General features: G+C 39.9%; 1 protein-coding gene and 1 long non-coding RNA gene across 2 annotated transcripts in view; one reads left to right on the forward strand and one right to left on the reverse strand.

Annotated features, from left to right (window-relative positions):
* The window catches only part of LOC105464813 (tetratricopeptide repeat domain 27), a 178922-nt gene that overhangs the window by 50323 nt on the left and 102394 nt on the right, over positions 1–26205 (forward strand). The window contains exons 9-10 of the mRNA XM_011712886.2: positions 905–971; positions 14865–14978. Of these exons, the coding sequence (XP_011711188.2) occupies positions 905–971; positions 14865–14978 (181 nt within the window). The remainder of the gene's footprint in view (positions 1–904; positions 972–14864; positions 14979–26205) is intronic.
* Positions 933–19335, reverse strand: LOC139357810 (uncharacterized). Its single transcript, XR_011611591.1, has 3 exons — positions 19271–19335; positions 1891–2044; positions 933–1071 (listed from the first exon to the last, which is right to left on the reverse strand). It is a non-coding gene; the product is annotated as an uncharacterized lncRNA (long non-coding RNA).

Here is a 26205-nt window from a genome sequence, read left to right on the forward strand (position 1 = left end):
TTCTTTTTTCCTAGGAGGATAAATTATGTTGGCTGCACAGTGTCACATGCCTGTAATCCCAACACTTTGAGAGACTGAGGTGGGCAATCACTTGAGTCCAGGAGTTCAAGACCAGCCTGGACAACACAGTGAAACTATGTTTCTACAAAAAATAGAAAAATTAGCTGGGAATGGTGGCGTATCCCTGTAGTCCCGGTTACTCGGGAGGCTGAGCTGGGAGGATCCCTTGAACTCAGGAGGTGGAGGTTGCAATGAGCCAGGTGTGTGCCACTGCACTCCCACCTGGGTGACACAGTGAGCCCTGTCTCAAAAAAAACAAAGAAAAAAAAAGATAAATTATGTTGACATTTAGTACACCAATCACATTTTATTTGTCAGCATTTTATTGTTATGCTTATCTTTGATAAACTCCACATTTGTATATAATGCCATTTTTTATATATATATATATATATATATATATATATATTTTTTTTTTTTTTTTTTTGAGACAGAGTCTCACTCTGTCGCCTAGGCTGGAGTGCAGTGGTGCGATCTCAGCTCACTGCAAGCTCCGCCTCCCAGGTTCACGCCATTCTCCTGCCTCAGCCTCCTGAGTAGCTGGGACTACAGGTGCCCGCCACCACACCTGGCTAAGTTTTTGTATTTTTAGTAGAGACGGGGTTTCACCTTGTTAGCCAGGATGTTCTGAATCTCCTGACCTCGTGATTTGCCCGCCTCAGCCTCCCAAAGTGTTGGGATTACAGGCGTGAGCCACTGCGCCCGGCCCCCATAATATTTAAATATATATTTAAATATATCTGCTTTCAAATATATAAAATATAGCAGTTTACTTTGCTTTTTAAAAATTGTATTTCATTAGCTGCAACATGCATCTTAATTTACCTTTTTTCTTAATTTAAAGCACGAATTTTCAAAAGAATAACCCAGTGCATAAATTAACTGAAGAGGAGCTTCTGGCATTTACATCAGTGAGTAATGTCTTTTTCTCTTCCATTTCATTTTTTTCCTGGTAAATTATTTCCTCTGGTATGGTCTTACCTTAGATTGTTTATGTTGAAACACTGCCACCTAAGGAAATAAAGTGGAGAAAAATCTTATTTTAGTTTCGAAGTCACATGTATCTTGCTGCTGATAGAGTCTGCAACTCTTATGCCTAAAATTGAGGGCTGTGCCTACGTGATTGCGGCGAAAAAGAGAGCTGGGAGCAGGACCAGGAGACCATGGGTCAGAGAGGTGTCAAGAGCATGGTGTACTCATCAGTATTCAACAGTGTAGAGCAGTCAGGAGATAAATGTGGACAGAGAAGAGACCACTGGATTGGACAATTAAGAGTGCATTGGTTACTTCTAGGACAGTTTTAGTGGACTCTCTGGACAGTTACCTCATTACAGAGAATTCAGGGGGATTATGGTGTAAGGAAATAAAGTTAATAAAGACCTCATGTTTTCTTCCTTTGTTATTTTTCAGATAAGGCAAAATAAAATACTTTTACTGGCTAGAAAGAAAAGGTAGATTGTGGCCGGGTGAGGTGGCTCATGCCTGTAATCTCAGCACTTTGAGAGGCCGAGGCAGGTGGATCACTTGAGGTCAGGAGTTCGGACCAGCCTGGCCAACATGGTGAAACCGTGTCTCTACCAAAAATACAAAAATTACCCGGGTGTGGTGGCACGTGTCTGTAACCCCAGCTACTCTGGAGGCAGAGAAGGAGAACCGCCTCAACTCGGAAGGCAGAGGTTGCAGTGAGCCACACTGTACTTCAGCCTGGGTGACAGAGAGCGAGACTCTGCCTGAAAAACAAACAAAACAAAACAAAACACAACAAAACAAAAAAAGCTAGCTTATTTTGTACTGTAATATAAATTTTTCACATTACTATTTCCTACACACCCTGTTGGAACTGGTTAGGTGTTAGTCGTATGAGTCCTCTGGTTGCGTGTTTTATTTTCCCACTTCAGTATCCTCCGAAGTCTTTGGTGTGCATCATCTTATTATGTGTGTTTTAGGTAACTGTGGAAATGTTCCTCATTATTTATTACATGTGCTGTAAAGGAATTGACAAAGTGTTAACAAAGTGTTAACAAATTTTAAAGGGCATATAAAAACATATTATGTACTTTTCATTTATTGATTCAGCTAATATATATATCTACTAAATAATATATACGGGTATTGTACTAGTCATTGGGGATATAGCAGTAAACAAAGCCTTTTCTGTTCTGGAGTTTATGTCAAATACAGAGTAGACAAAGAGAGAACCAGCTATTTCACGAAGTGCTGAGCAGAACTATAAAGCAGGTTAAGAGACTAAGAATGGGATGGGCACAGCTGTTTTAGACAAGTTTTTCTATGATATAAACATGTCACCTATGCATAAAGGTAGTTTATATCCTAATTTCCAATCTGTATACCTTTTATTTCTTCATATCTTCTTATCTATTGCACTACTGGATTCTAGTTCAACGAGAAGAGAAGTGAAGAAAGCAGACAATCTTCCCTTTTTTCTGAGCTTAGGGGAGAAAGACTACTTTTCACCATTAATGATTTTAGTTAGATACACTTAATCAGGTTGATATTCTCTTCTATTCCTAGTTTACTAAGAGTTTTTATAATGAAAGGTGTTGAATTTGTTTAATATGAAACAATGCAATTCACCTTATTAATAGAGCAAAGGAGAAAAACCAAATGATTATCTTAATAGAAACAGAAAAGGCTTTGACAACCACAGTTGGAGAAGAATGGCAGTGAGAAGGAAAGATGGACTAATAGATATTTGAGGATTCTAGATCAAGAAGGACTTTTAAGAAGAGAAAAGTCACAGACGAAGGGGTCAGTCAGTATATTTTGGCTTTATGGATAAAGAAAGATACATATGTTCTTTAATGAATACAAGTTGCTTAAGATATATCATTTTTTTAAAGGCATTTTCATTATCTTAGTTGGGAATCAGTTGGAATTCTGATGTTTTCTTCCCAGGTCAGATAAATTTATGAAACTGTACTTAGCAATACTAGGCAGTTTAAACTACAAATCTATAGCACAGATAAAGATATCCCCTAGTTGCTAAGAAAGGAAGACAATATTTAGGACTGAGCAGTCAAAGAAGGCTTTGTTCACTTGGGGAGGACTTGAGTTGCAACTTGAACAACAGATAGGGTTTAGATGGAGTGATATAGTATAAGCAAAGGCAAGGAGATGGGAGAATGTAAGTTGTATATGGGTCCTTTCATTGAGGGTAATAGTGAGATTTAGGGAAAAATAGATTTGAGCAAGTTTTTAAATGACCTCCCTCGCAAGGATAGGGGATTTGGGTTGCTCTTCCACTTCTGAGAATTATTTATAGATTAAACTTGGAATTTTAAACTTACTGTCATTTGGTACTGATTTCAAAAATGAATGCTTTTTTAAGTAGATAATGAAAAAGCAGGGGTAGTTGTGCTTTTTATAGTATTTCTTTGTTCCTTGCTTCGGGAGGTCAGTATGACCTGGGTGGGCATCCTTCGATTTGGCTTTAGTGTAGCCAAACAATCATGCACAAGGAGAGCTCCGAGCTGGCTTTGATTTATGTGTGGAAAAAGCAGCTATCTGAAAGCTCTTTCATTGTTTAAAGGAGTAGCCTGGTTGTGTGTCATCTGAAGAGATCCTAGTGACCTTTGGAAGGAGATTATTTGAAATGTGTAGTGATAAGAATGAAAAGGAAATTTGTTTTTAATAGAAACAACACTCTAAATCCTCTTTGATGGTGGTACAGAATTTTCTTTGCTACTTTTCTGGGGCATGAGGGAAATGCCCATACAGTGGGAAATCGCTTGCTGAATAAAATAATAAGTCCCTCTTATGTACATATATAGCTCATCATCATATGAATATTTACTTTTCTTTTTTTTCTGAGACAGAGTCTCGCTCTGTTCCCCAGGCTGGAGTGCAGTGGTGCAGTCTCGGCTCACTGCAACCTCCGCCTCCCAGGTTCAAGTGATTCTCCTGCCTCAGTCTCCCAAGTAGCTGGGATTACAGGCACACGCCACCACGCCCAGCTTATTTTTGTATTTTTAGTAGAGACAAGAGTTTCACCATGTTGCCCAGGCTGGTCTTGATCTCCTGACCTCAGATGATCAACCCACCTCAGCCTCTCAAAGTGCGGGGATTATAGGCGTGAGCCACCGCGCCTGGCCTGCATCTCTTAATCTTCAATGAATGCCTCTCTTTTGTTCTCAAAATATCCTCTTACATACCTTATCAACAATTGCTAAATTGATTCTTTAATTTATAAAACATTATAACTATGAATAAAATAAATATTACTAAAGTTTATTTCGCTATTCACAACAATCATAAAAATAATAAAAGTATATGAAAAATTATATACTTGTAAAAGTTTACTGGTTCGATGGGTCACCTTTTATGGATTTTGGTCAATGAGAGGTAAGAAATGAGAGAACTTTTCCTAAGACAGGCACACAAATGTTATCACTCATTTGTAAGTGGTTTCTGGCCTTTGTTTTGATGTGTAAAAGTGGTGGAAATTCCATCTCATGGATAAGTACATGGTTGCAAATGGCATGAGGTTCTTCAGCAGTGAAGAATTCTGAAAGTGGGGATTTTATTTTTTAATTTTTTAGGTTTTTTTTGTTGTTTGTTTGTTTTGTAGAGACAGGTCTCCCCATGTTGCTCAGGCTGGTCTTGAACTCCTGGGCTGAAGTGTTCTGCCCGTCTCGGCCTCCCAAAATGCTGGGATTACAGGTGTGAACAACCGCACCCAGCCATGAAAGCGGGGATTTATGAATCCACCAACTTTCTTAGGGTTCTTTTTCAAACCCATTTTGATTTTTAACCAAATACTTACAATTTAGTGAGCTGATACTTCATCAAATTACCACAGTTAATAGAATCCATGGTTAAAAATAAGATAGCATTTACAACTATGTAATTCCACATAAAGTGCCTAGAGTAGTCAAAATTCATAGAACCAAAAAGCAGTACGGGTTGCTAGGGGTTGGGGGAAGGGGGATTGGGAGTTGTTTAATGGGTATAGAGTTTCAGCTACAAGATGAAAGGAGTTCTGGAGACTGGTTGTACAATAATGTGAATGTACTTAACATTATTGTACTGTGTGTTTAAAAGTTGTTAAAATGGTATATTTTATGTTATATGTATTTTAACCACAGTTTTTAAAAATGAAAAAGAGAAAAGAAGCATTTGTAATAGTGTCAAAAAACATCAAATTCCCAGGAATAAGCCTATCAAAAGATTTATAAGATCTCTATACTAAAAATCTGTCTGGGCACGGTGGCTTACACCTGTAATCCCAGCACTTTGGGAGGCCGAGGTAGGCAGATCACTTGAGGTCAGGAATTCAAGACCAGCCTGGCCAACATGGTAAAATCCCGTCTCTGCTAAAAATACAAAAAAAAAAATTAGCCAGGCGTCATGGTGAACGCCTGTAATCCCAGCTACTTGGGAGGCTGAGGCAGGAGAATCGCATGAACCCAGGAGGCGGAGGTTGCAGTGGGCTGAGATGGCACCACTGTACTCCAGCCTGGGTAACAGAGTGAGACTCTGTAAAAAAAAAAAAAAAAAAAAAAAAAAAAAAATCTATAAAACATAATTAAGATAAATTAATGAAGATGTAAATAAATGGAGGGATATGTCTTGTTCATGGAGGACTTCATGTTTTAAAATTTCAAGTCTTTCCAAATTAACCTACATAATTAATCAATCCTTAAGAAAGTCCCAGCAGTTTGAATTTGTTGTTTTTATTGTTTCTGTTGTTTTTTCATGGAACTAAAGCTGACTTTGAAATTCATATGGAAATGCAGAGGGCTAAGGATATAGCTCAGGCAGTCTTGAAGAACAGAGCTGTAGGGGAAGACTTCTATTGTCAGTTAGCAAGACCCATTTTAAGACAGTGCTTGTCAAATTGGGGTCCCTGGACCAGCAGCATCAGCGTCACCTGGGAGCTTGTTAGAAATGGAATTTCTCCGGCTCCACCCTAAACCCTATTCAATCAGAACCTTTGAGGTTGGAGCCAAGAACTCTGTGTTTTACCAAGCTCTCGAGGTTATTTTTATGCTCTTTAAAAACACAGAATTAAGACTTTTTGACACAAGGAAATATAAATCAGCCAGTGGTCTAGAAACAGATCCATACATATACAGTTCATGTGATTTATGGCAAAGGTGGAGTTGTAATACAGTGAGAAAGGATAGACTTTTCAATAATTACTAGATAATTTATATCTCTATAGGAAAAATGGGCATCTTAACATCATACTGTATATAAAATGTAATTCCAGATAGATCGAATATATAAAAGTGAAAAGCAAAACTATAAAGCTCTTAGAGGAGGAATGTAGGAGAACATCTTTGAGACCTTCGGACAGTCAAACAGGACAGTAAAGCTCTAACAAAACAAAAAGTGATATGCTGGACCATAGTTAGCACTTCTTTTTATGAAAAGATACCATTACTGTTGTAAAGCACTTAGACCAGTGCCTGACCAGCACATAGAATGTGTTATGTGTTTATTAAATAAAAATAAATAAATAAAATAAATAACAAAACAGCAGAAACAGGAAACTTGTATCCAGAACAAATAAAATTCTGGTTAGAACCACCGTTTTAGTGGCTTTTGCAGTTGAGTAGTTACTGCATTTTTCTCAGAACAAGAGGCTAACTCTCTAGTTGTCAGCCTTTTGGTAACCTCTGTTATTTAGGACCAGTTTTAGAGTGAACTGTTCAGAAATTTTCATAGCATTTCTGAAATATGAGTATGAATTATTGGAATAAAAATATGACATAAAGAATTAACATGTATTTTGTATCTTCATAAAAATGTGTCCTTTGGGAGAAATAAATAATTAAAAATAAAGTGTTTACTATAATTATATGGAAACATATCAGAGCCTTTTCATGTGCTAAAATAACCCAGCATTTGGGAAAAAAATTCTGAAATTTGGGAGCATTGTATATATGCATACTGGATGCTTCATAAAAAATATTATTAGTAGCTGGGCCTAGTGGCTCATGCCTGTAATCCCAGCACTTTGGGAGGCCAAGACAGGAGGATCACTTGAGGCCAGGATTTCGAGACCAACCTGGGTAACATTGTAAGATCTGTCTCTATTAAAAAAAAAAAAAAAGAAAGAAATTATTAGTGGCTTAAAAAAAGTAATGAAATATTATTTTGGGTGTATTTATATTTTTGTCCTTTATATGTTTTATGTTTTTAGCAATACTAAATTTGAATGTAAGATTGCTTTTTTTTTTTTCGAGATAGGGTCTTGCTCTGTTGCCCAAGCCAAAGTGCACTGGTATGAACACAGCTCACTGCAACCTGGACCTCCCAGGCTCAAGCGACCTTCCTGCCTCAGCCTGTCAAGTAGCTGGTACCAGAGATGTGCACTGCCACACTGAGTTAATTTTTTTGTTGTTGTTTTTTATTTTTTCTAGAGATAGGGTCTAGCTGTGTTGCTCAGGCTGATCTCAAACTCCTGGGCTCAAGCAATCCTCCTGTCTTGGCCTCCCAAAGTGCTAGAGTTACAGGTGTGAGCCCCTAACGCCCAGCCTGCTCTGTCTTTTTAAGGATTTTAACAGTAATGGTTTTGTAAAATACATGTTTTTTTATATACATAACACAAAATATACCATCTTAACCATTTTTAAGGGTACAGTTCAGTGGCATTAAGTACATTCACAGTGTTGTGCAGCCATCAGTATTATCCATGTGCAGAACTTTTTCAGCTTCCCAAACTCTGCACCCATTAAACAATAACTCCCTTTCTCCCCTCCCTTTAGCCCTTGCAACTGTCATTGTACTTTCTATCCCTATGAGTTTGACTACTCTAGGTACCTTATTTAAGGGGAATCATAAAATATTTGTTCTTTTGTAGGCCAGGTGCAGTGGCTCATGCCTGCAATCTCAGCACTTTGGGAGGCCAAGGCGGGTGGATCACCTGAGGTCAGGAGTTCAAGACCAGCCTGGCCAACATGGTGAAATGCCATCTCTACTAAAAATATAAAAAGTCAGGCCAGGCGCGGTGGCTCACGCCTGTAATCCCAGCACTTTGGGTGGCCGAGGTGGGCAGATCATGAGGTCAGGAGTTCAAGACCAGCCTGGCCAATATGGTGGAACCCTGTCTCTACTAAAAATATAAAAAGTAGCCAGGCGCGATGGTGCACGCCTGTAGTCCCAGCTACTCGGGAGGCTGAGGCAGGACCATCGCTTGAACCCTTGAACCTAGGAGGCGGAGGTTGCAGTGAGCTGAGATGGCGCCATTGTACTCTAGCCTGGGCAACAAGAGCAAAACTCTGTTTCAAAAAACAAAATAAAATAAAAAATAAATAAATAAATAAAAATACGAAAATTAGCCGGTCGTGGTGGCATGCACCTGTAATCCCAGCTACTTGGGAGGCTGAGGCAGGAGAATTGCTTGAACCTGGGAGGCAGAGGTTGCAGTGAGCCAAGATTGCACCACTGCACTACAGCCTGGGTGACAGAGCGAGACTCCACCTCAAAAAAAAAAAAAAATTGTTCTTTTGTGACTGATTTCACTCAGCATGGTGTCCTCAAGGTTCATCTGTGTTGTGTATATCAGAATGCGATTCTTTTTTAAAGCAGATTGATACTCTGTTGTTTCTATACCATGTCTTTTGTTTTTTGTTTTTTAATTTAATTTATTTTTTTTTTTTGAGACAGAGTCTTGCTCTGTCGCCCAGACTGGAGTGCAGTGGTGCGATCTCGGCTTACTGCAACCTCCGCCTCCCGGGTTCAAGCAATTCTCCTGCCTCAGCCTCCCGAATAGCTGGGATTCCAGGCACCCACCATCACGCCCAGCTAATTTTTTTGTGTGTTTTTAGTAGAGACTGGGTTTTATCATGTTGCCCAGGCTGGTTTCAAACTACTGACCTCAAGTGTTCCACCCACCTCGGCCTCCCAAAGTGCTAGGATTACCGGCGTGAGCCACCGCACCCAGCCTATACCACATTTTATCATCCATTCCTTCACAAACATTTGAGTTGTTTTTGCCTTTTGGGTATGTGTATAATGCTGCCAGGAATATTGGTCTGCAAATATCTGACTTCAGTTCTTTCAGGCATGACCCAGAAATGGAATTGCTGAATCATGTGGAATACTATATTTAATTTGGAGAGAATTTTTTCTAATGCTTAGATTTACTTTTTTCATACAAAGATAGCATAAAGTATCTTCTACAGAATGCACAGCGGTCACTAAAAGTTTTACAGTTCCTGTTATTCCCTGATGTATTTTGTTTTCCACTCACAGAATTAGTGAGTAGCCAATGGGTGTGGTGGCTCATACCTGTAATCCTAGCACTTTGGGAGGCCAAGGTGGGCTCATCGCTTGAGCCCAGGAGTTTGAGACCAGCCTGGGCAAAACCCTGTCTCTACAGAAAATTTAAAAAGTTAGCCAGGTGTGATGGCAAGTGCCTGTAGGGAGGCTAAGGCAGGAGAATCACTTGAACCTGAGAGGCGGAGGTTGCAGTAAGCCAAGACTGCACTACTGCACTCTAGCCTGGGCAACAGAGTGAGACACTGTCTCAAAAACAAACCAACAAAAAGAAATAGTGGGTAGCTAGAATTCTATGGTAATAACAAATTATATTAGCTTATATTTAGGTCTATGTACTCAGTCACGCATTGCCTCTTATAATCAAGGCTGAAACTCTGTGCTTATTTAACCTCTTAATATGTAAGACACCATTCCAAATCTGATGAGTCACGATTTGATAATTACAACCTCTTCTTTTATCTTTACTAATTTTTGGCATCTGAGCAATTTCGCTGTTCTCAAGTACTTCTTTCTTACACTTTTACTGAATAGTAAAGAAATGTGCTTATAAGATATTTCAGTAAATATGAAGTTTGTAATAATTGCATTTAGCTTAATGTTAAAATAGAAAATAACCAAAATCTGACGAAACTGAATTTAGGAATTTATTTTCCCTTCATTACTTAATTTCTCTTCCTTACTACAGAATTTTGGAGGTGGTTGGTCAACTTTTAGTCTACATTTTTCTCTTTATGAATAAGACGTCTTTAGTCCCACAGAGCTTAACCTGCTTTTTCAAGGGCACATAGATAATGGCTGGGACGGTAGAGGAATTCAAGCTAGTTTAGGAAAGAATTAATTTTTTTTTTTTTTTTTTTGAGACAGTCTCAGTCCGTCACTCAGGCTGGAGAGCAGTGGAATGATGTTGGCACACTGCAACCTCTGCCTCCTGGGTTCAAACGATTCTCATGCCTCAGCCTCCTGAGTAGCTGGAATCGTAGGTGCGCACTACTACACCCAGCTAATTTTTGTTATTTTTAATAGAGATGGAGTTTCACCTTGCTGGCCAGGCTGGTCTTGAACTCCTGACCTCAAGTGATCTGCCTGCCTCAGCCCCAAAAGTGGCCACTGTGGCTGGCCAGTAATAATTAATCTTAATTTTTACTTGCCATGAAGCAAATGGAATATTACGATTTTTATTTCTGATACAGGGTCTCACTCTGTTCAGCCCAGGCTGGAGTGCAGTAGTATGATCATAGCTCACTGTAGCCTTGACCGGACTCAAGTGATCCTCACACTTCAGCCTCCTGAGTGGTTGGAACTACCTGGACATGCTACCACACCCAGCAAATTTGATAAATTTTTTTGTAGAGACAGGGGCTTGCTATGCTGCCCAGACTGATTTCAAACTCCTGGTCTCAAGTGATTCTCCCGCTTCAGCCTCCGGAAGTGCTGGGATTATAGTTGAGCCATCTCACCCAGCTGTAAAGTAATTTTCTTTTTCTTTTTTCTTTTTTTAGCATGTGGTACGTGTTGTCTTAAAGAAAAAACATTTTAAGTAGTGTTTAAGTTTCTGAGCTGCCTTACAAAAGCCTATATAGACCCCAGATTGCCTAGGTCATAGTAATAAAAGTATTGTGTCATGATAGCTAGTTGTTATTTACAATATTGTGTCCTTGGGAGCATATGTTCCCAATTCTATCTAGGGAATGCTCCAAAAAAGAATCTATTAGATTGATTTTCATAAGCACCAGTCACTGTTAGTTTACATTTCTGTTTCAGAAGAACCACCTTTTTATGCCCCTGTCCCTTTGTAACAGAAGACAAAGGAAAAGTCTATTTCTTTGTCCCTCTTTTTATCCCTTTCTTGCAGTGTACCAGACAGTATGTAAGGCACTAGGAATCAAATAGCTGGGACTTCTGCCCTGGAGGAACCAAACTAGATGCAGTGATAAAGAATCACTGAATAGAGGTGGAGTCATTAGATGAGGTGGTTGAGAAGGCTCCCTTACAAAGTGGCATTTAGGCCAAGACCTAAATGAGACAGAGCCAGCCTTGTAGGCATTGGGGTGATCACTTCTCAAGTTCTACATGGAATGGAAATAAGAGCAGTAACCCCCTGTTGGGGGACATGGTGAAGACTCTGAGTTAACTCTATCCAGATGTTTGTGTAGATTATGGCTTGAGCTCTCACCAGCTGGGGTTGGCCTGCTGCTTAGGTAGGTTAGATTGGTGTTCTCTCCATTGCATTTGGTTGCTGAAATTTTTTTAAAATGCCATTTTCTAATAAGTCAATAGAGCTTCATAAATCAACATATTTCCTGTTTAGTTTTCTTCTTATTTACCCAATGTCCCATATTATGATCAATTCTCACCTCATGGGCAGCAGTGTTTTATAAAATATATTGAATATAGCCTATGTGCAATTGCTTTCTTTCAGAAAGACTTTCTCAAGTCTTTATATCTCCCAGCCAAGTAGACATCATTACATTCTTTAGTGATGCTATTATCCAGTTAGTTCCTTCTTCAAAGCTTTTCAAATGTCTGTCAGATTGTATCTTATTTTCAGTGTTTAGTGAGAATGTTTTGGTTGACCTTCAAATAAAAATCTTAGGCAAGCCTCCTGTTCTCATACCAGTGTAGAAAACAGTGTGACTTTGTTGTTTATCTGAGGAAGATATTTCATCCCTTTGCTGTGCAAGCCTTTGGGACAACCTTTTTAAAGGTGGGTTTTAACTCTTACAAGCTCATGGGCTGAGCTGCACCATAGTTGCTGGCAGAATGATCAGTGTGGTTGGAAGGTGAGCACTGTTGCCCATGCCCACTCCGGAGAGAGATTTTCTGTTAAGGGTGAGCTTAACACTGGAGCTCCTGGAGGGGCCAGATGTGCTCTTCAGTGGGAACTCTCATAGGCTCCATTAAGCTTTACTTATTTATACTTACTTAATGCACCCAATTCTGTGAGAGATGGGAATGCTGCTCCAATTTTAGAGAGGAGGAAAGTGAGACATCCAGGGAGATTGAGTAACTTCCCCAGGTCACTCGGTGGAGCTGGGATGCCTCTTGATCTTTTACTCTGCAGACTTTTCCCACTGTTTTACAGAGCCCTTTCCTCAGTACTCTTCCATTTTGTTGTCATGGGATTACAGATGATAATCCCTTTAATAAGATGAAAAGAAAATGAAGACAGTGATGTGACCCATTGTGGGTAGTGGAATCAGTTTTGCAGATTTACCTAATGAGAAAAGTCCTTTCCTTTGAAAATTCTTTGTGTGTTTTTTTTTTTTTTTTTTTTTTGAGACGGAGTTTTGCTCTTGTTGCCCAGGCTGGAGTGCAATGGCACAATCTCAGCTCACCGCAGCCTCCACCTCCTAGGTTCAAGCAGTTCTCCTGCCTCAGCCTCCTGAGTAGCTGGTATCACAGGCACCTGCCACCACATCCGGCTAACTTTTTGTATTTTTATTAGAGACTGGGTTTCATCATGTTGGCCAGGCTGGTCTCGAACTCCTGACCTCAGGTGATCTACCCTCCTCAGCCTTCCAAAGTGCTGGGATTACAGGTGTAAGCCATCACGCCCTGCCTGAAAATTCTTGAGATCACATTTTATAATAAAATCTGACAAGTAGTGTTGCACATTTTAAAGAATTAGTTTTTTTAATGTCTTCTCTTTCATCATTCATATTTTTATAGGGCCATATGCACCTATTTATGTCAGTAAATTCATTCTTTTTGTAGATTTAAGTTAATGGAGGCCAATGAGATGAAGTTATACATTAATCTTGGAAACTATATTTCAAGGGGATAAAAATATTTTAATTTGCAAAGTTAATTATAGAATAATAAGATTAGAATGTATGTTTTATGGGGGCAGGGATCCTGTCTGTTTTGTTTGCTCTTCTGTCCTTAGGGCCTAGTACACACTGCCACGTAGGGAGTAGGTGCTCAAGTGAAGTAATGAACAAATTTCACTAAGGTTCCATTCTTTTGATTCTCCTCTCTTATTCATGTATTCTTTACCTAATCCTCTTCCTTCACCATCTCCAAGGCTCTTTACTGAGTACTCTTTTTACATTACTCTACTTTCTAATGTTTCTATGGTAGTATCATCCATGTCCAGGAAGTAGTCATATCTTAATTTAGCTATTTAAATGAGCACAAGTTTATTTGGAGAAAATGTTATAAAATAATATAAAGGTGTTCTGGGGCTTAGGATACTAAGTGTTAGTACCAGCTTTTGCTATTAATAGAGGTGTGATATTGAGCAGGTAATTTAACCTGTTGGTGCTTCGTTTTCCTCTTAATTGTAAGGGGGTTGGTCTAGATTAGAAGTTAGTTAGTCTAGATTAGAGGTTAAAAATTCAAATGCCTATAGGAGTCAAGCAGGTAATACAAATGAGTGAAATGAACTGTAAGGAGTTATAGGCTGAAGGACTTCTTGCTAACCTTTAATGAGAGTTTGGAGTTATGAATGAATTTGATAAAAGACAAATACTTTATCTTAGCCTAATAGTTCTTAAAGTTTGCTACACTTGAGAATTACTTGGGGTGGGGGAGGGGAGTGGTATTTTAAAAAACACTGATGCCAGCCTGGGCAACATAGGGAGATCCTGTCTCTACAAAACTAAAATAAAATAAATTAGCCGGGCATGGTGGTGCAGGTCTGCCTTCCAAGCTACTCGGGTTGCTGAGGTGGGAGGATTGCATGAACTCAGGAAGCCGAAGTTGTAGCTTGCCGTGATCATGCCACTGCACTCCAGCCTTGGTGACAGAGTGAGCGCCTGTCTCAAAAAAACAACAACAACAAAAAACAGCCACCAAAACTGCCAGCCACATCCTGCTCTCAGAGATCTGATGTGCTTTTAGAATACCAAACGTCCCAGGTGCTTCTAATGAGTAGCTACATTTTCAGTGGTTAATTGTACTCTAAGATGTTTTCCAGACCTGACTTTTTGAAACAAGAGAAGGACCAAGGATGGCATCAACTTTCAGATAAACAAACAGGTCTTTCTCCTCTATTTGTAGTAATCTTTACTGAAAGTAATTGTTGTGAATGATAACCCAGAGACAGTATCAAATTCCAAGTTGTCATCAAAGAGAGTTTAAATTGTGCTCATTATACCAAGGAGTCAGTGTTTATCCATAGTACATTTTGTCCCTGTTTTCACTTATCCAGTACTTTCGCTTTGTTTCTCACTACATTTGTGATCATATTGGATGGTTTCTACTATATTCTCTGAGTAATGGTGGTCACAGCTTTCTCTGGGGTTAGGTTTCACTGTGTGCATATTCGGTTTTGATACAGGCCAGTCTTTGTTAAGATGCCCCTTCTAGGAATGCATTTTCATTAAAATTGGAGACTCCCTACCTTAACGAATGCCAGAAACCATTCTCATATGTTTTAGAATGATTTCTGTAATACAAATTGAGAAAAAGAGAACTTTTTGTTCACTGGGAAGATTTTCAAATCTGTGTTTAACTGTACCCTGATATTTTTGGAAGACTTAATTTTGTCCTATTCAGAATGAGATCACCTAGCTTATCTCTTTTCTATGTTTTTTCCCTCCTGCTTCTATCAGTGTTTGCTTTCACAACCAAAGTTCTGGGCCATTCAGACATCGGCCTTGATCCTCCGGACAAAACTTGAGAGAGGAAGTACACGCCGAGTGGAACGGGCAATGAGGCAGACACAGGTAGGAATTAATGTGGCAATTTGTATGCTTCTTCCAACTCTCTATTGCTATCAATAAGCATACATGTTTGCTATGAATGAAAGAATGAGACGGCTTACATTTTACTCAAATAATTTGTTACTGTTTAGAGAATAAGTTCTATAATTTAACTTCTTGGTTCCAAAGCCCAGCTCTGTGACTTAGCAGCTCTGTGAACTCGGTACTTAACCTCTCCAAACCTCATTTTCATCATCTGTAAAAGAGGTTAATAATAATAACAGCACTTAGGCTGGGCATGGTGGCTCACGCCTGTAATCCCAGCACTTTGGGAGGCTGAGGCAGGTGGGTCATGAGGTCAGGAGTTCGAGACCAGCATGGCCAACATGGCAAAACTTCATCTCTACTAAAAATACAAAAATTAGCCAGGCATGGTGGCAGGTGCCTGTAATCCCAGCCACTTGGGAGGCTGAGGCAGGAGAATTGCTTGAACCCAGTAGGCAGAAGTTGCAGTGAGCCGAAATCGTCCCATTGTACACCAGCCTGGGCAACAAGAGCAAGACTCTGTCTCAAAAAATTAAAAAAGAAAAAAATAATAATAATAACACTTACAGGTTTATGGTAAGCATTAAAAGAGACAATATAAGAATAAATAAATAAAGATATGCAGCCCCATAGGTATGGCTTGTATAAAGAAATAAAATTCATCCTGATGCAAAAAATATTCATTCATGAACTAACCACATGTAAGATTAATCCATATTCAAGTAACGTTCTTCATTTAATGCTAATGTTTATTCCTATCCAATGGGTCAATAGCATTTAGTCTCTTTCACATATTTTCTCATAAACTATCCATGATGCAAATTTATTACCAAGAAAAATGGAAAATCTTGCAATAGATACAGGATTTCATAACGTCAGCGTCTTAGTCTGTTTGTGCTGCTACAACAATATACCTGAGACTAGGTAATTTAATTTTATAAAGAATTGAAATTCATGTTCTCACAGTTCTAAAGGCTGGAAAGTCTAAGATCAAGGTGCTGGCATATTCGGTGTCTGATAAAGCCTCGTTGCTCGTGGATGGCACTGTCTGGGTGTTCTCATATGACAGAAGGGTGGAAGAGAGTGAACCCATCCTTTTACACCATTTTATAAGGCTTATGAGGGCTCTGCCCTCAAGATTTAATAATTTCCTAAACATCCTGCCTCCTAATACTTTCACATTGGCCATTAAGTTTCAACATATATATTTTGGAGGACACATTCAGACTATAGTAATTAATGAAAGTGATTTAAAAAAAAATTTTTTTTTTGACACAGAGTCTTGCTGTGTTGCCCAGGCTGGAGTGCAGTGGCACAGTCTCAGTTCACTGCAACCTCTGCCTCTGGGGTTCAAGCAATTCTTATGCCTCAGCCTTCTGAGTAGCTGGGATTACAGGTGTGCACCACCATGCCCGTCTAATTTTTGTATTTTTAGTAGAGATAGAGGTTCACCATGTTGCTCAGGCTGGTCTCAAACTCCTGGCCTCCAGTGCTCTGCCTGCCTCTGCCTCCCAAAGTGCTAGGATTACTGGCATGAGCCACTGTGCCCAGCCAAAAATTTATTTTTATTTTATAAAAATTTCAAACCTACATAAAAGTCATAAGAACAGTATGAAGAATTCCCATATACCCTTCACCATGAGATCCTGTTTAGGCTTTAACAACTTGTCCTCATAACGTCCTTTGTAGCACAGGGATCCAAGCCTGGCATTTCACTGTCATATCCTTTCAGGCTCCTTTATTCCAGAACAATTCCTAGTCCTTTTTTGACCTTGATGGGTTTGATGCTTTTGAAGATTATGGGTTATTTTGAAGACTGCCCTTCAGTTAGAGTTTGTCTGATGTTTCATTATTTGATTCAGGTCATAGAATTTTGGCTGTCATATTATAGAAATAATGTAGTACTCTTCCCCCCTCAGGTGGCACATGATGTTCACTTATGCTGTCACTGGGGATGTTGTTTGATCATTCAGTAAGCTTGTGTTTGTGAAGTTAGTGTTAGTAAAGTTAGTCTTTTCCTATTGTAATTAATAAACATTTTCAGGGAGTGGTATCGTTTGGGTATTTGTCCCCTCCATATCTCTTGTTGAAATGTGATTCCCATTGTTGGAGATGGGGCCTGGTGGGAGGTGTTGGGGTCATGGGAACAGACCCCTCATGAATGTCCTAATGCCTTCTCCACGGTAGTAAGTGACTTCTCCCTCTGTTAGTTCGTGTGAGAGCTTGTTTGAGAGAGCCTGGCTTCTCTTTTGTTTCCTTTCTTGCCATGTGATCCACTTGCTTCCCTCCCCTTCTGTCATGACTAAAAGCTTCCTGAGGCTTCATCAGAAGACGAGGTACCATGCTTGTATAGCCTGTAGAACCATGAGCCAAATAAACATCTTTTCTTTATAAATTACCAAGCCTCCGGTATTCCTTTACAGCAACACAAAACAGATGAACACAGGGAGTTACTCTGAGACCATCTGATTTGTCCTCTAACTTTCACCCATAGGTTTTAACATTTATTCTTTTGTTTTTATATTTTTATTTATTTATTTTTACTTGCCACTATACTAATGAGGAGGTTTTAGCATTTAAAAAAAATGTGTGTATTTATTCATTTATTTCTTCTTAGAGACAGGGTCTTGCTCTGTTGCCCAGGTTGGAGTATAGTGGTGCGATCATTGCTCTCTGCAGCCTTCACCTCCTGTGCTCAAATATTCTTCCTGTCTCAGCCCTCAGCCTTACCACTAGTTAGGGCTACAGGTGCATGCAACTGTGCCTGGATAGTTTTTTAATTTGTCATACGGGATCTCACTTTGTTGTCCAGGCTGGTCTCAAACTCCTGACCTCCAGCAATCCTCCTGCCTTGGCCTCCCAAAGTGCTGGCATTATAGGTGGGAACCACTGTGCCTGGCCTGGTTTTATTATTTATTGATTTATCTTCTCTGCATAAGTTAGCATTATGTATTGCCAACTGGTAATTTTCTAATTCCATGATTCTTTAATAATTTTTAAAATTGGTATTCTACTGTAAGGAAGAGCTTTCTCTTCTCATTTGTTTTTCCATGTATTTATTTACTTGATTGTGAACTCATGGATTCCTGTTTTATTTTATGGGGTGTAATCTTACATTTTCATTACTTATTTACTTTTTTTTTTTTTTTTTTGGAGACAGAGTCTTGCTTTGTCACCCAGACTGGAGTGCTGTGACATGATCTCGGCTCACTGCAACCTCTGCTTCCTGGGTTCAAGCGATTCTCCTGCCTCAGCCTCCCGAGTAGCTGGGATTACAGGCGCCCATCACCACACCCAGCTAATTTTTGTATTTTTAGTAGAGATGGGGTTTCACCATGTTGGCCAGGCTGGTCTTGGACTCCTGATCTCAAGTTATCTGCCCACCTCGGCCTCCCAAAATGTTGGGATTACAGGCATGAGCCACCGTGCCCGGCCTGTCTTATTCTAAATTTCTTATTGTGACAAAATTTTAGCTCATTTGAATAAGTATTAAGCATATTATTTGTTGCTGTATTAAAAATAAATCCACAGACAGAATACTGTGATAAAAACAGAAGTGGGGTTTCTCTGTCAGAGAATGCTAATTTTAGAACCTCAATATCCATTCTCCCTGCTCCCCGGTCTTTTTGTTTTTGAGATGGAGTTTCACTCTTGTCACCCAGGCTGGAGTGCGGTGGTGCAATCTTGGCTCACTGCAACTTCTGCCTCCCAGGTTCAAGCGATTCTCATGCTTCAGCCTCCTGAGTAGCTGGGATTACAAGCATGCGCCACTGTGCCCAGCTAATTTTGAATTTTTAGTAGAGACGGGGTTTCACCATGTTGGCCAGGCTGGTCTTGAACTCCTGACCTCAGGTGATCCACCTGCCTCTCAAAGTGCTGGATTACAGGCGTGAGCCACCGTGCCTGGCCCCCTTCTTTATTTTAGTGATAGAACCTCCTAAATTTTATCCAGGCATATGACTTCCGGTCCTCTTTTGCATGTTGGAGAGGCCAGGTAACTAAGTTGTGAACAGTAGGATGTGGATGAAGTAATATGTACCACTTCTGGGTCATACCCTTAAAAGGGAATGTGTGCTCTCCTGGTACTTTGTCCCTTCCCGTTGGCTGGGAAATCAGGAGAACTGGGCCGCCAACTTAGACCACAGATGTTTTGAAGGTGACTGAGCCCTTTTAGCAGTTCTGAGCCATTCATTGTTTTAGTCTATTTTCTGCTGTGATAACAGGGTACCACAGACTGGGTAATTTATGAAGAAAAGAAGTTTATTTCTTACAGTTCTGGAGATTGGGAAGCCCAAGACCATGGTGCCAGGAGGTGGTGAGGGTCATCCGCTGGCAGAAAGGTAGAAGGCAAAAGGAAGTATATGCAAGAGAGAGCTCCCTTTTATAACAAAGCCACTTCCATGGTAATTAACCCACTCCCATGGTAACAGCATTAATCCATTCATGAGGGTAGAGCCCCCACCTCCCACCACTGTTGCATTGGTCACCAAGTTGCCAACACATGAATTTTTAAAGGACACATTCAAACTATAGCACTGTTGAATTTATAAATGAAAGAGAAACAGAATTCTGTCTTGCTCAAGTCTACTTTTTGATCTTTTTGTTATAGCAGTTTAGCCTATATCCTAAGTAAGCAGGCTGAGGCAGGAGAATCATTTGAACCCAGGAGGTGGAGGTTGTAGTGAGCCAAGATTGTGCCACTGTACTCCAGTCTGGGTGACAGAATGAGACTCCGTCTCATTTAAAAAAAAAAAAAAAAAAAAAAAAAGTAAGGCAGAGAGAAAAAAACGCTATTAAGAAAAAAATGAGAAAATATATTTACTATTCATTAACTGGAAGTAGATCACCATAAAGGTCTTCCTCCTTATTGTCTTAACATTGAGTAGGCTGAGGAGGAGGAGCAAAAGGAAGAATTGGTCTTGCTGTCTCATGGACGGCAGAGGCGGATGAAAACCCATATATAAGCGAACCTGTACAGTTCAAAGCAGTGTTGTTTTACAGTGGAAAAAACTGGCAAACACTACGGTAACCTCGTGATTATGATTAATATTATTGGTGATAAAACCGTTGATACAGGTTCAGTATCCCTTATGTGAAATGCTTGGGACCAGAAATGTTTTGGATTTTGGATTGTTTTCAGACTTTGAAATATTTACATATACATAATGAGATATTTTGGGGATGGGACCCAAATCTAAACACAAAATTCATGTCACTAGGGTGCAATACCTGTTGACAAGAAATAGAAAGAAGCAGAAGAAAATGTCAATCCAAGGTGTTGGCTCAGTGGAGCCTACAGTATTTCCCACTTTGCTGTCTCCTTGGGCTGAAATGGCTGGACCTGTCCTCTGCCTTCTCTTCCCTATCACTGGATATGGGCAGCCTCAGGAAGGGGCATGACCTCAGGCTAGGTGCTCTCTAGCTGAGGTGAGGCTGAAAAAGCTGATAGTTCAAGGCAATCTGTTGTCCCCACTCCCGCAGCTAGACCTCACTATGTAGAGCAAAGAGGGAAGGTGAAGATGTAGTTGATTAGCATCTTCAATTATGGTGGATTACACCATTGTTTTAAAGTTTATTAAAAATTCAGTTTACACTAAAATTATAAAATGTTGAAATGACTAAAACATAGTTTATTTAAGGAAATACACATAATACATTTTTTTACATTATGGAAAAAGTTTAAGTGTCTGTTGTTGTTAAAACTTCAGCCTTCTTTTTTTGTTTGTTTGTATTTGAGATGGGAGGTCTCACTCTCCCACCCACACTGGAGTGCAGTGGCGTGATCTCGACTCACTGAAACCTCTGCCTCTTGAGTTCAAGTGATTTTCCCGTCTCAGCCTCCCGAGTAGCTGGGACTACAGGCATGCACTGCCTGCTTAATTTTTTGTATTTGTAGTAGGGTTGGGGTTTCGCCATGTTGGTCAGGCTAGTTTTGGCCTTCTTAATAGAAATAGTGCTAGACTACATTCACTTATTGGTGAAGGACATATTGACCTAGAAATAATTTGCCCTTTAGCCATCTCTTTCAATAACTTTGGCACATAAAATAAGTTGGTCAGCATTCATTTTTCTTTTATAGCATCTAATTAAACTAAAAAAGTGGATCTTTTATGTGTTTATAAGTATATAGCTTTTCTTTCTTTCTTTCGAGACAGAGTCTCGCTCTGTCACCCAGGCTAGAGTGCAGTGGCGTGATCTCAGCTCACTGCAACCTCTGCCCTCCCGGGTTCAAGCGATTCTCCTACCTCAGCCTCCCAGGTAGCTGGGATTACAGGCACATGCCACCACACCTGGCTAATTTTGGTATTTTTAGTAGAGACGGGTTTCACCATGTTGGCCAGGCTGGTCTTGAACTCCTGACCTCAAGTGATCCACCCGCCTCAGCCTCCCAAAGTGCTGGGATTACAGGTGTGAGCCACCACGCCCAGCCTGTATATATCTTTTCAATTCTAAACCTGCATTTGTGAAGATTATGTTTTTAGATATCAAATAACAAGAATGTGTTTTGAGTGGGAAACATGGATTTAAAAGAAGGCTGGGAGCAGTGGCTCACACCTGTAATCCTAGCACTTTGGGAGGCCAAGGCAGGTGGATCACTTGAGGTCAGGAGTTCGAAACCAACCTGGCCAACATGGTGAAACCCCATCTCTAGTAAAAATACAAAACAATTAGCTAGGCATGGTGGCGGGCGCCTGTAATCCCTGCTACTCGAGAGGCTGAGGCGGAGAATTGCTTGAACCCAGGAGGCAGAGGTTGCAGTGAGTCGAGACTGTGCCACTGCACTCCAGCCTGGGCGACAGACCAAGACTGTCTCAAAAAAAAAAAAAAAAAAGAAGAAGAAGAGTCAAATCACTGTGCTCTGGCATTTTTCCTTTGCATTGGCCTTACTATATTTGGGGTCCGTTCATTTTGCCATTCAAATGCTGCATTATCAAGAGAGTTGCGTAGCCCACTAACTGTAGAACAGAATTAGAGAGTTGTTACTTCTGCCTCCGCAGGGTAGTACTGTAGAAAATGCTCTTTACTTCCCCAACCCAGAAATCTTGGAAATTAGTCAGATCATGTGACAGGATGAATGTACAATTTGTCTAAGTTTCTGTCAATGTTGAGGCATTTAGCTCATCATCTGAACTTCTGCCAATTCCCCTGATTCAGAACTTGATATTACTTTGTTTGTTGAAGTTACTGCATCCCTGAGGAAAAAGAGGAAAATGATTTTAAAATTACATGTATATATTAAGACAGTGTTGTGTTTTTTTAATTCTGTTTTAGTTTCTATGAAAATCTGTTCCCTTCCACAGCAGTGTAAAGTGATAAAATGATAAACTGTTAAAAGTTGAGGAAAAGGCTGGGTGTGGTGGCTCACGCCTGTAATCACGCCTAGCACTTTGGGAGGCCGAGGCGGGTGTATCACCTGAGGTCAGGAGTTCAAGACCAGCCTGGCCAAGATGGTGAAACTTTGTCTCTACTAAAAATACAAAAATTAGCTGGGCATGGTGGCGGCCGCCTGTAATCCCAGCTACTCAGGAGGCTGAGGCAGGAGAATTGCTTGAACCCAGGATGCGGAGGTTGTGGTGAGCCGAGATCGCGCCACTGCACTCCAGCCTGGTGACAGAATAAGACTCTGTCTGAAAAAGAAAAAAAAAAAAAGACTTGAGGAAAAATAAGCTAGAAAGGACCCCCTTAAGGAAAAGTTTGATCTTGTTCTATTATGTATTGAGGAAATGCAGGTGTGATGAAGTCAGGTAACCTTGCCCCAGTTTGTCTGGCTAGTTAGTGACAGTCTGGACTACACAGACTTACACGGTTGCAGGCAGTTACACTGAAGGCTTCAACGGCAAGTCCTAAGGAATGGCAGATTTGGAAGAGATCTCTAAGTGAGACGTGCCAAACTTGAAAAGAAAATGTTTCACCACACCTAAAGGTAAATAAATCATGATTATAAGATCCGCAGAAGAAGGAGGAACTCCAAAATGAGGACAATCTATTAAAAACATCTTGTCTTCTGAAATTATTTTAGGCTGCAATTTTGTATTGCATGTTCAAGGCAGTGGTGATGTTAGTGACAATGAAGAAAATCATGTTTATGGAAACTATTTTAATGGCTATGATTCAGAAGCTGCTTGAAATAAAATAAGATTATATTCTTCAGTAATCATTTATACCCTACTTTTCTACCAGTGGAGTATAAAATAGTGTTCTCTATCGTCATTCAGCCTTTCTGTCCCCATCTGATCTAAATTCTTTTTTTTTTTTTTAAATGAGAGAGAGTCTCACTTTGTCACCCAGACTGGAGTACAATGGCATGATCTCGGGACTGCGACCTCCACCTCCTGGGCTCACCTGATTCTCCTGCCTTAGCCTCCCAACTACAGGTGTGCGCCATCATGTCTGTCAATTTTTGTATTTTTTTTAGAGACAAGGTTTCACCACATTACCCAGGCTGGTCTTGAACTCCTGGGCTTAAGCTATTCACCTTCCTTCGCCTCCCATAGTGTTGGGATTACAGGCGTGATACACCGCACCCACCCTTAAATTCTTATATTCAACATTTTATCATAAGATCACATCCTTTTCTTTTATATGCTATGGTTCATGTGCATCTCCCAAAGTTGATGTGTTGGAAACTTAATCCCCAATGCAAAAGTATTGAGAAATGGCACCTTTAAGAGGTGATTAGGTCATTAATGGATTGATGCCAGTATTTCAGGGGTTAGGTTCCTGATAAAAGAATGAGTTTGGCTTCCTTCCCTCTAGCTCTCTTGCTCTCACTCTCCCTCTTGTGCCTCTGCCATGGGATCATGTAGCAAGAGGTCTTTTCCAGATCCAGGCCCTTCCATCTTAGACTTCCCCGTCTCCAGAACTATAAGAAGTAAAATCTCTGCTCATTGTAGGTGACCCAATCCTAATATTCTGTTACAGCAACACAAAGGGGCTAAAACATTTTGTAATCCAAATGTGAAACAAATTAATGGAAACTACATACATTCAAAGGGACCATCTTATTTATGTCCAAAACAAAACATTTTTGAAAAAAAAATTGTGCAAACCAAATTTGTCATTGTCTTCTTTCATATCAAGCTCTGTCTTCTTTCATATCAAACTCCTTTTACTTGGTGTTAGATAAACTCAGTTCAGTCTTTGGAGATCAATGTTAGATTGTTTTATGTTTATTACTGAAATAATCTTGATAATGAATTTAATTACTTGGTTATCTCTTACACCTGTTAATTTAAGTCATGAAAGTCTGTCCCTGTCCAAGCAGTTGTGCCTCTGAAGATGTTTGCCCAACAGGGAAATTTTTCTTCCTCCTTGGATTTCTGGGAGGACATTGCATTGAATTGGAAATTTGAGATTATTGCAGTTTTCTGTCCCTGGAGTCTGCTTATACTGCAATTTGACTTTCTTAACTGTAGTTATGAAGTCAGATTTCACAATTTTTAAATGACTTTTTTCTTCTTAGAATATGTTTTCTTTTTTTTTGTCTTTTAACTTAGCCTCAGGGGTACACGCGCAAGTTTGTTAGATAGATAAATTGTGTCTCAGGGTTTGGTGTACAGATTATTTTGAAACTCAGGTAATAAGCATAGTACTCATTAAGTAATTTTTCAATTCTTATGCTCCTTCCACCCTCCACCCTCAAGTAGGCCCCAATGTCTGTTGTTCCCTTCTTTGTGTCCATGTGTACCCAACGTTTAGCTCCCAATTACAAGTGAGAGTATGCACTATTTGGTTTTCTGTCCCTGCATTAGTTTGCTTAAGTTAATGGCCTCTGGCTCCATCTTTGTTGCAGCAAAGAACATAATCTTGTTCTTTTTTATGGTTCTGTAGTATTCCATGGTGTATATGTACCCCGTTTTTTTGAGACGGAATCTCGCTCAGTCGCCCGGACTGGAGTGCAGTGGCGCAATCTCAGCTCACTGCAAGCTCCACCTCCCAGGTTCACGCCATTCTCCTGCCTCAGCCTCCCAAGTAGCTGGCACTACAGGCGCCTGCCACCATGCCCAGCTAATTTTTTGTATTTTTAGTAGAGACAGGGTTTCACCGTGTTAGCCAGGATGGTCTCGATCTCCTGACCTCGTGATCCGCCTGCCTCAGCCTCCCAAAGTGCTGGAATTACAGGCGTGAGCCACTGTACCTGGCCATGCCTACCCCATTTTCTTTATTTAGTCTACTGTTGATGGGAATTTAGGTTGAGTCCATGCCTTTGCTATTGTGAATAGTGCTGCAGTGAACATACACATACATGTGTCTTTATGGTAGACCGATTGATAATCTTTTGGGTATATACACAGTAATGAGATTGCCGAGTCTGATGGTAGTTCTGTTTTAAGTTCTTTGAGAAATTGCCAAACTGCTTTCCACAATGGCTGAACTAATTTACATTCTCACCAACAGTATATAAGCGTTCCCTTTTTTCCACAACCTCTTTAGCATGTTGTTTTGTGACTTTTTAATATCCATTCTGACTGTTGTGAGATGGTATCTCATTGTAGTTTTGATTTGTATTTCTCTAATGATTAGTGATGTTAAGCGTTTTTTTCATATGCTTGTTGGCTGTGCATATGTCTTCTTTTGAAAAGTGACTGTTCATGTCCTTTGCCCACTTTTTAATGGGGTTGTTTTTTGTTTTTTGTTTAAGTTCCTTATAAATTATGAATATCAGACCTTTGTCGGGTGCATTTGCAAATATTTTCTCTCATTCTGTAGATTGTCTCTTTACTCTGTTGATAGTTTGTTCTGTTGTGCAAAAGCTCTTTTGTTTAATTTGGTTCTGTTTGTCAATTTTTGTTGTTGTTGAAATTGCTTTTGGCATCTTTGTCATGGAATCTTTGCCAGTCCCTACATTGAGAGTAGTATTTTCTAGGTTATCTTCCAGGGATTTTATAGTTTTTGGTTTTACATTTAAGTCTTTAATCCATCTTGGGTTGATTTTTGTATATGGGGTCAGAAAGGGGTCCAGTTTCAGTCTTCTACATGTGGTTAGCCAGTTATCCCAGCACCATTTATTTAATAAGGAGTCCTTTCCCCATTGCTTGTTTTTGTCAACTTTCTCCAAGATCAGATGGTTGTAGGTGTGCATCTTTGTTCCTGGGCTCTCTCTTCTGTTTCATTGGCCTGTGTGTCTGTTTTTGTACCAGTACCATGCTGTTTTGGTTTCTGTGGCCTTGTGATACAGTTTGAAGTATGCTAATGTGATTCCTCC

Source organism: Macaca nemestrina, chromosome 13, assembly GCF_043159975.1.
Source record: "Macaca nemestrina isolate mMacNem1 chromosome 13, mMacNem.hap1, whole genome shotgun sequence".
Taxonomy (NCBI): Eukaryota; Metazoa; Chordata; class Mammalia; order Primates; family Cercopithecidae; genus Macaca; species Macaca nemestrina.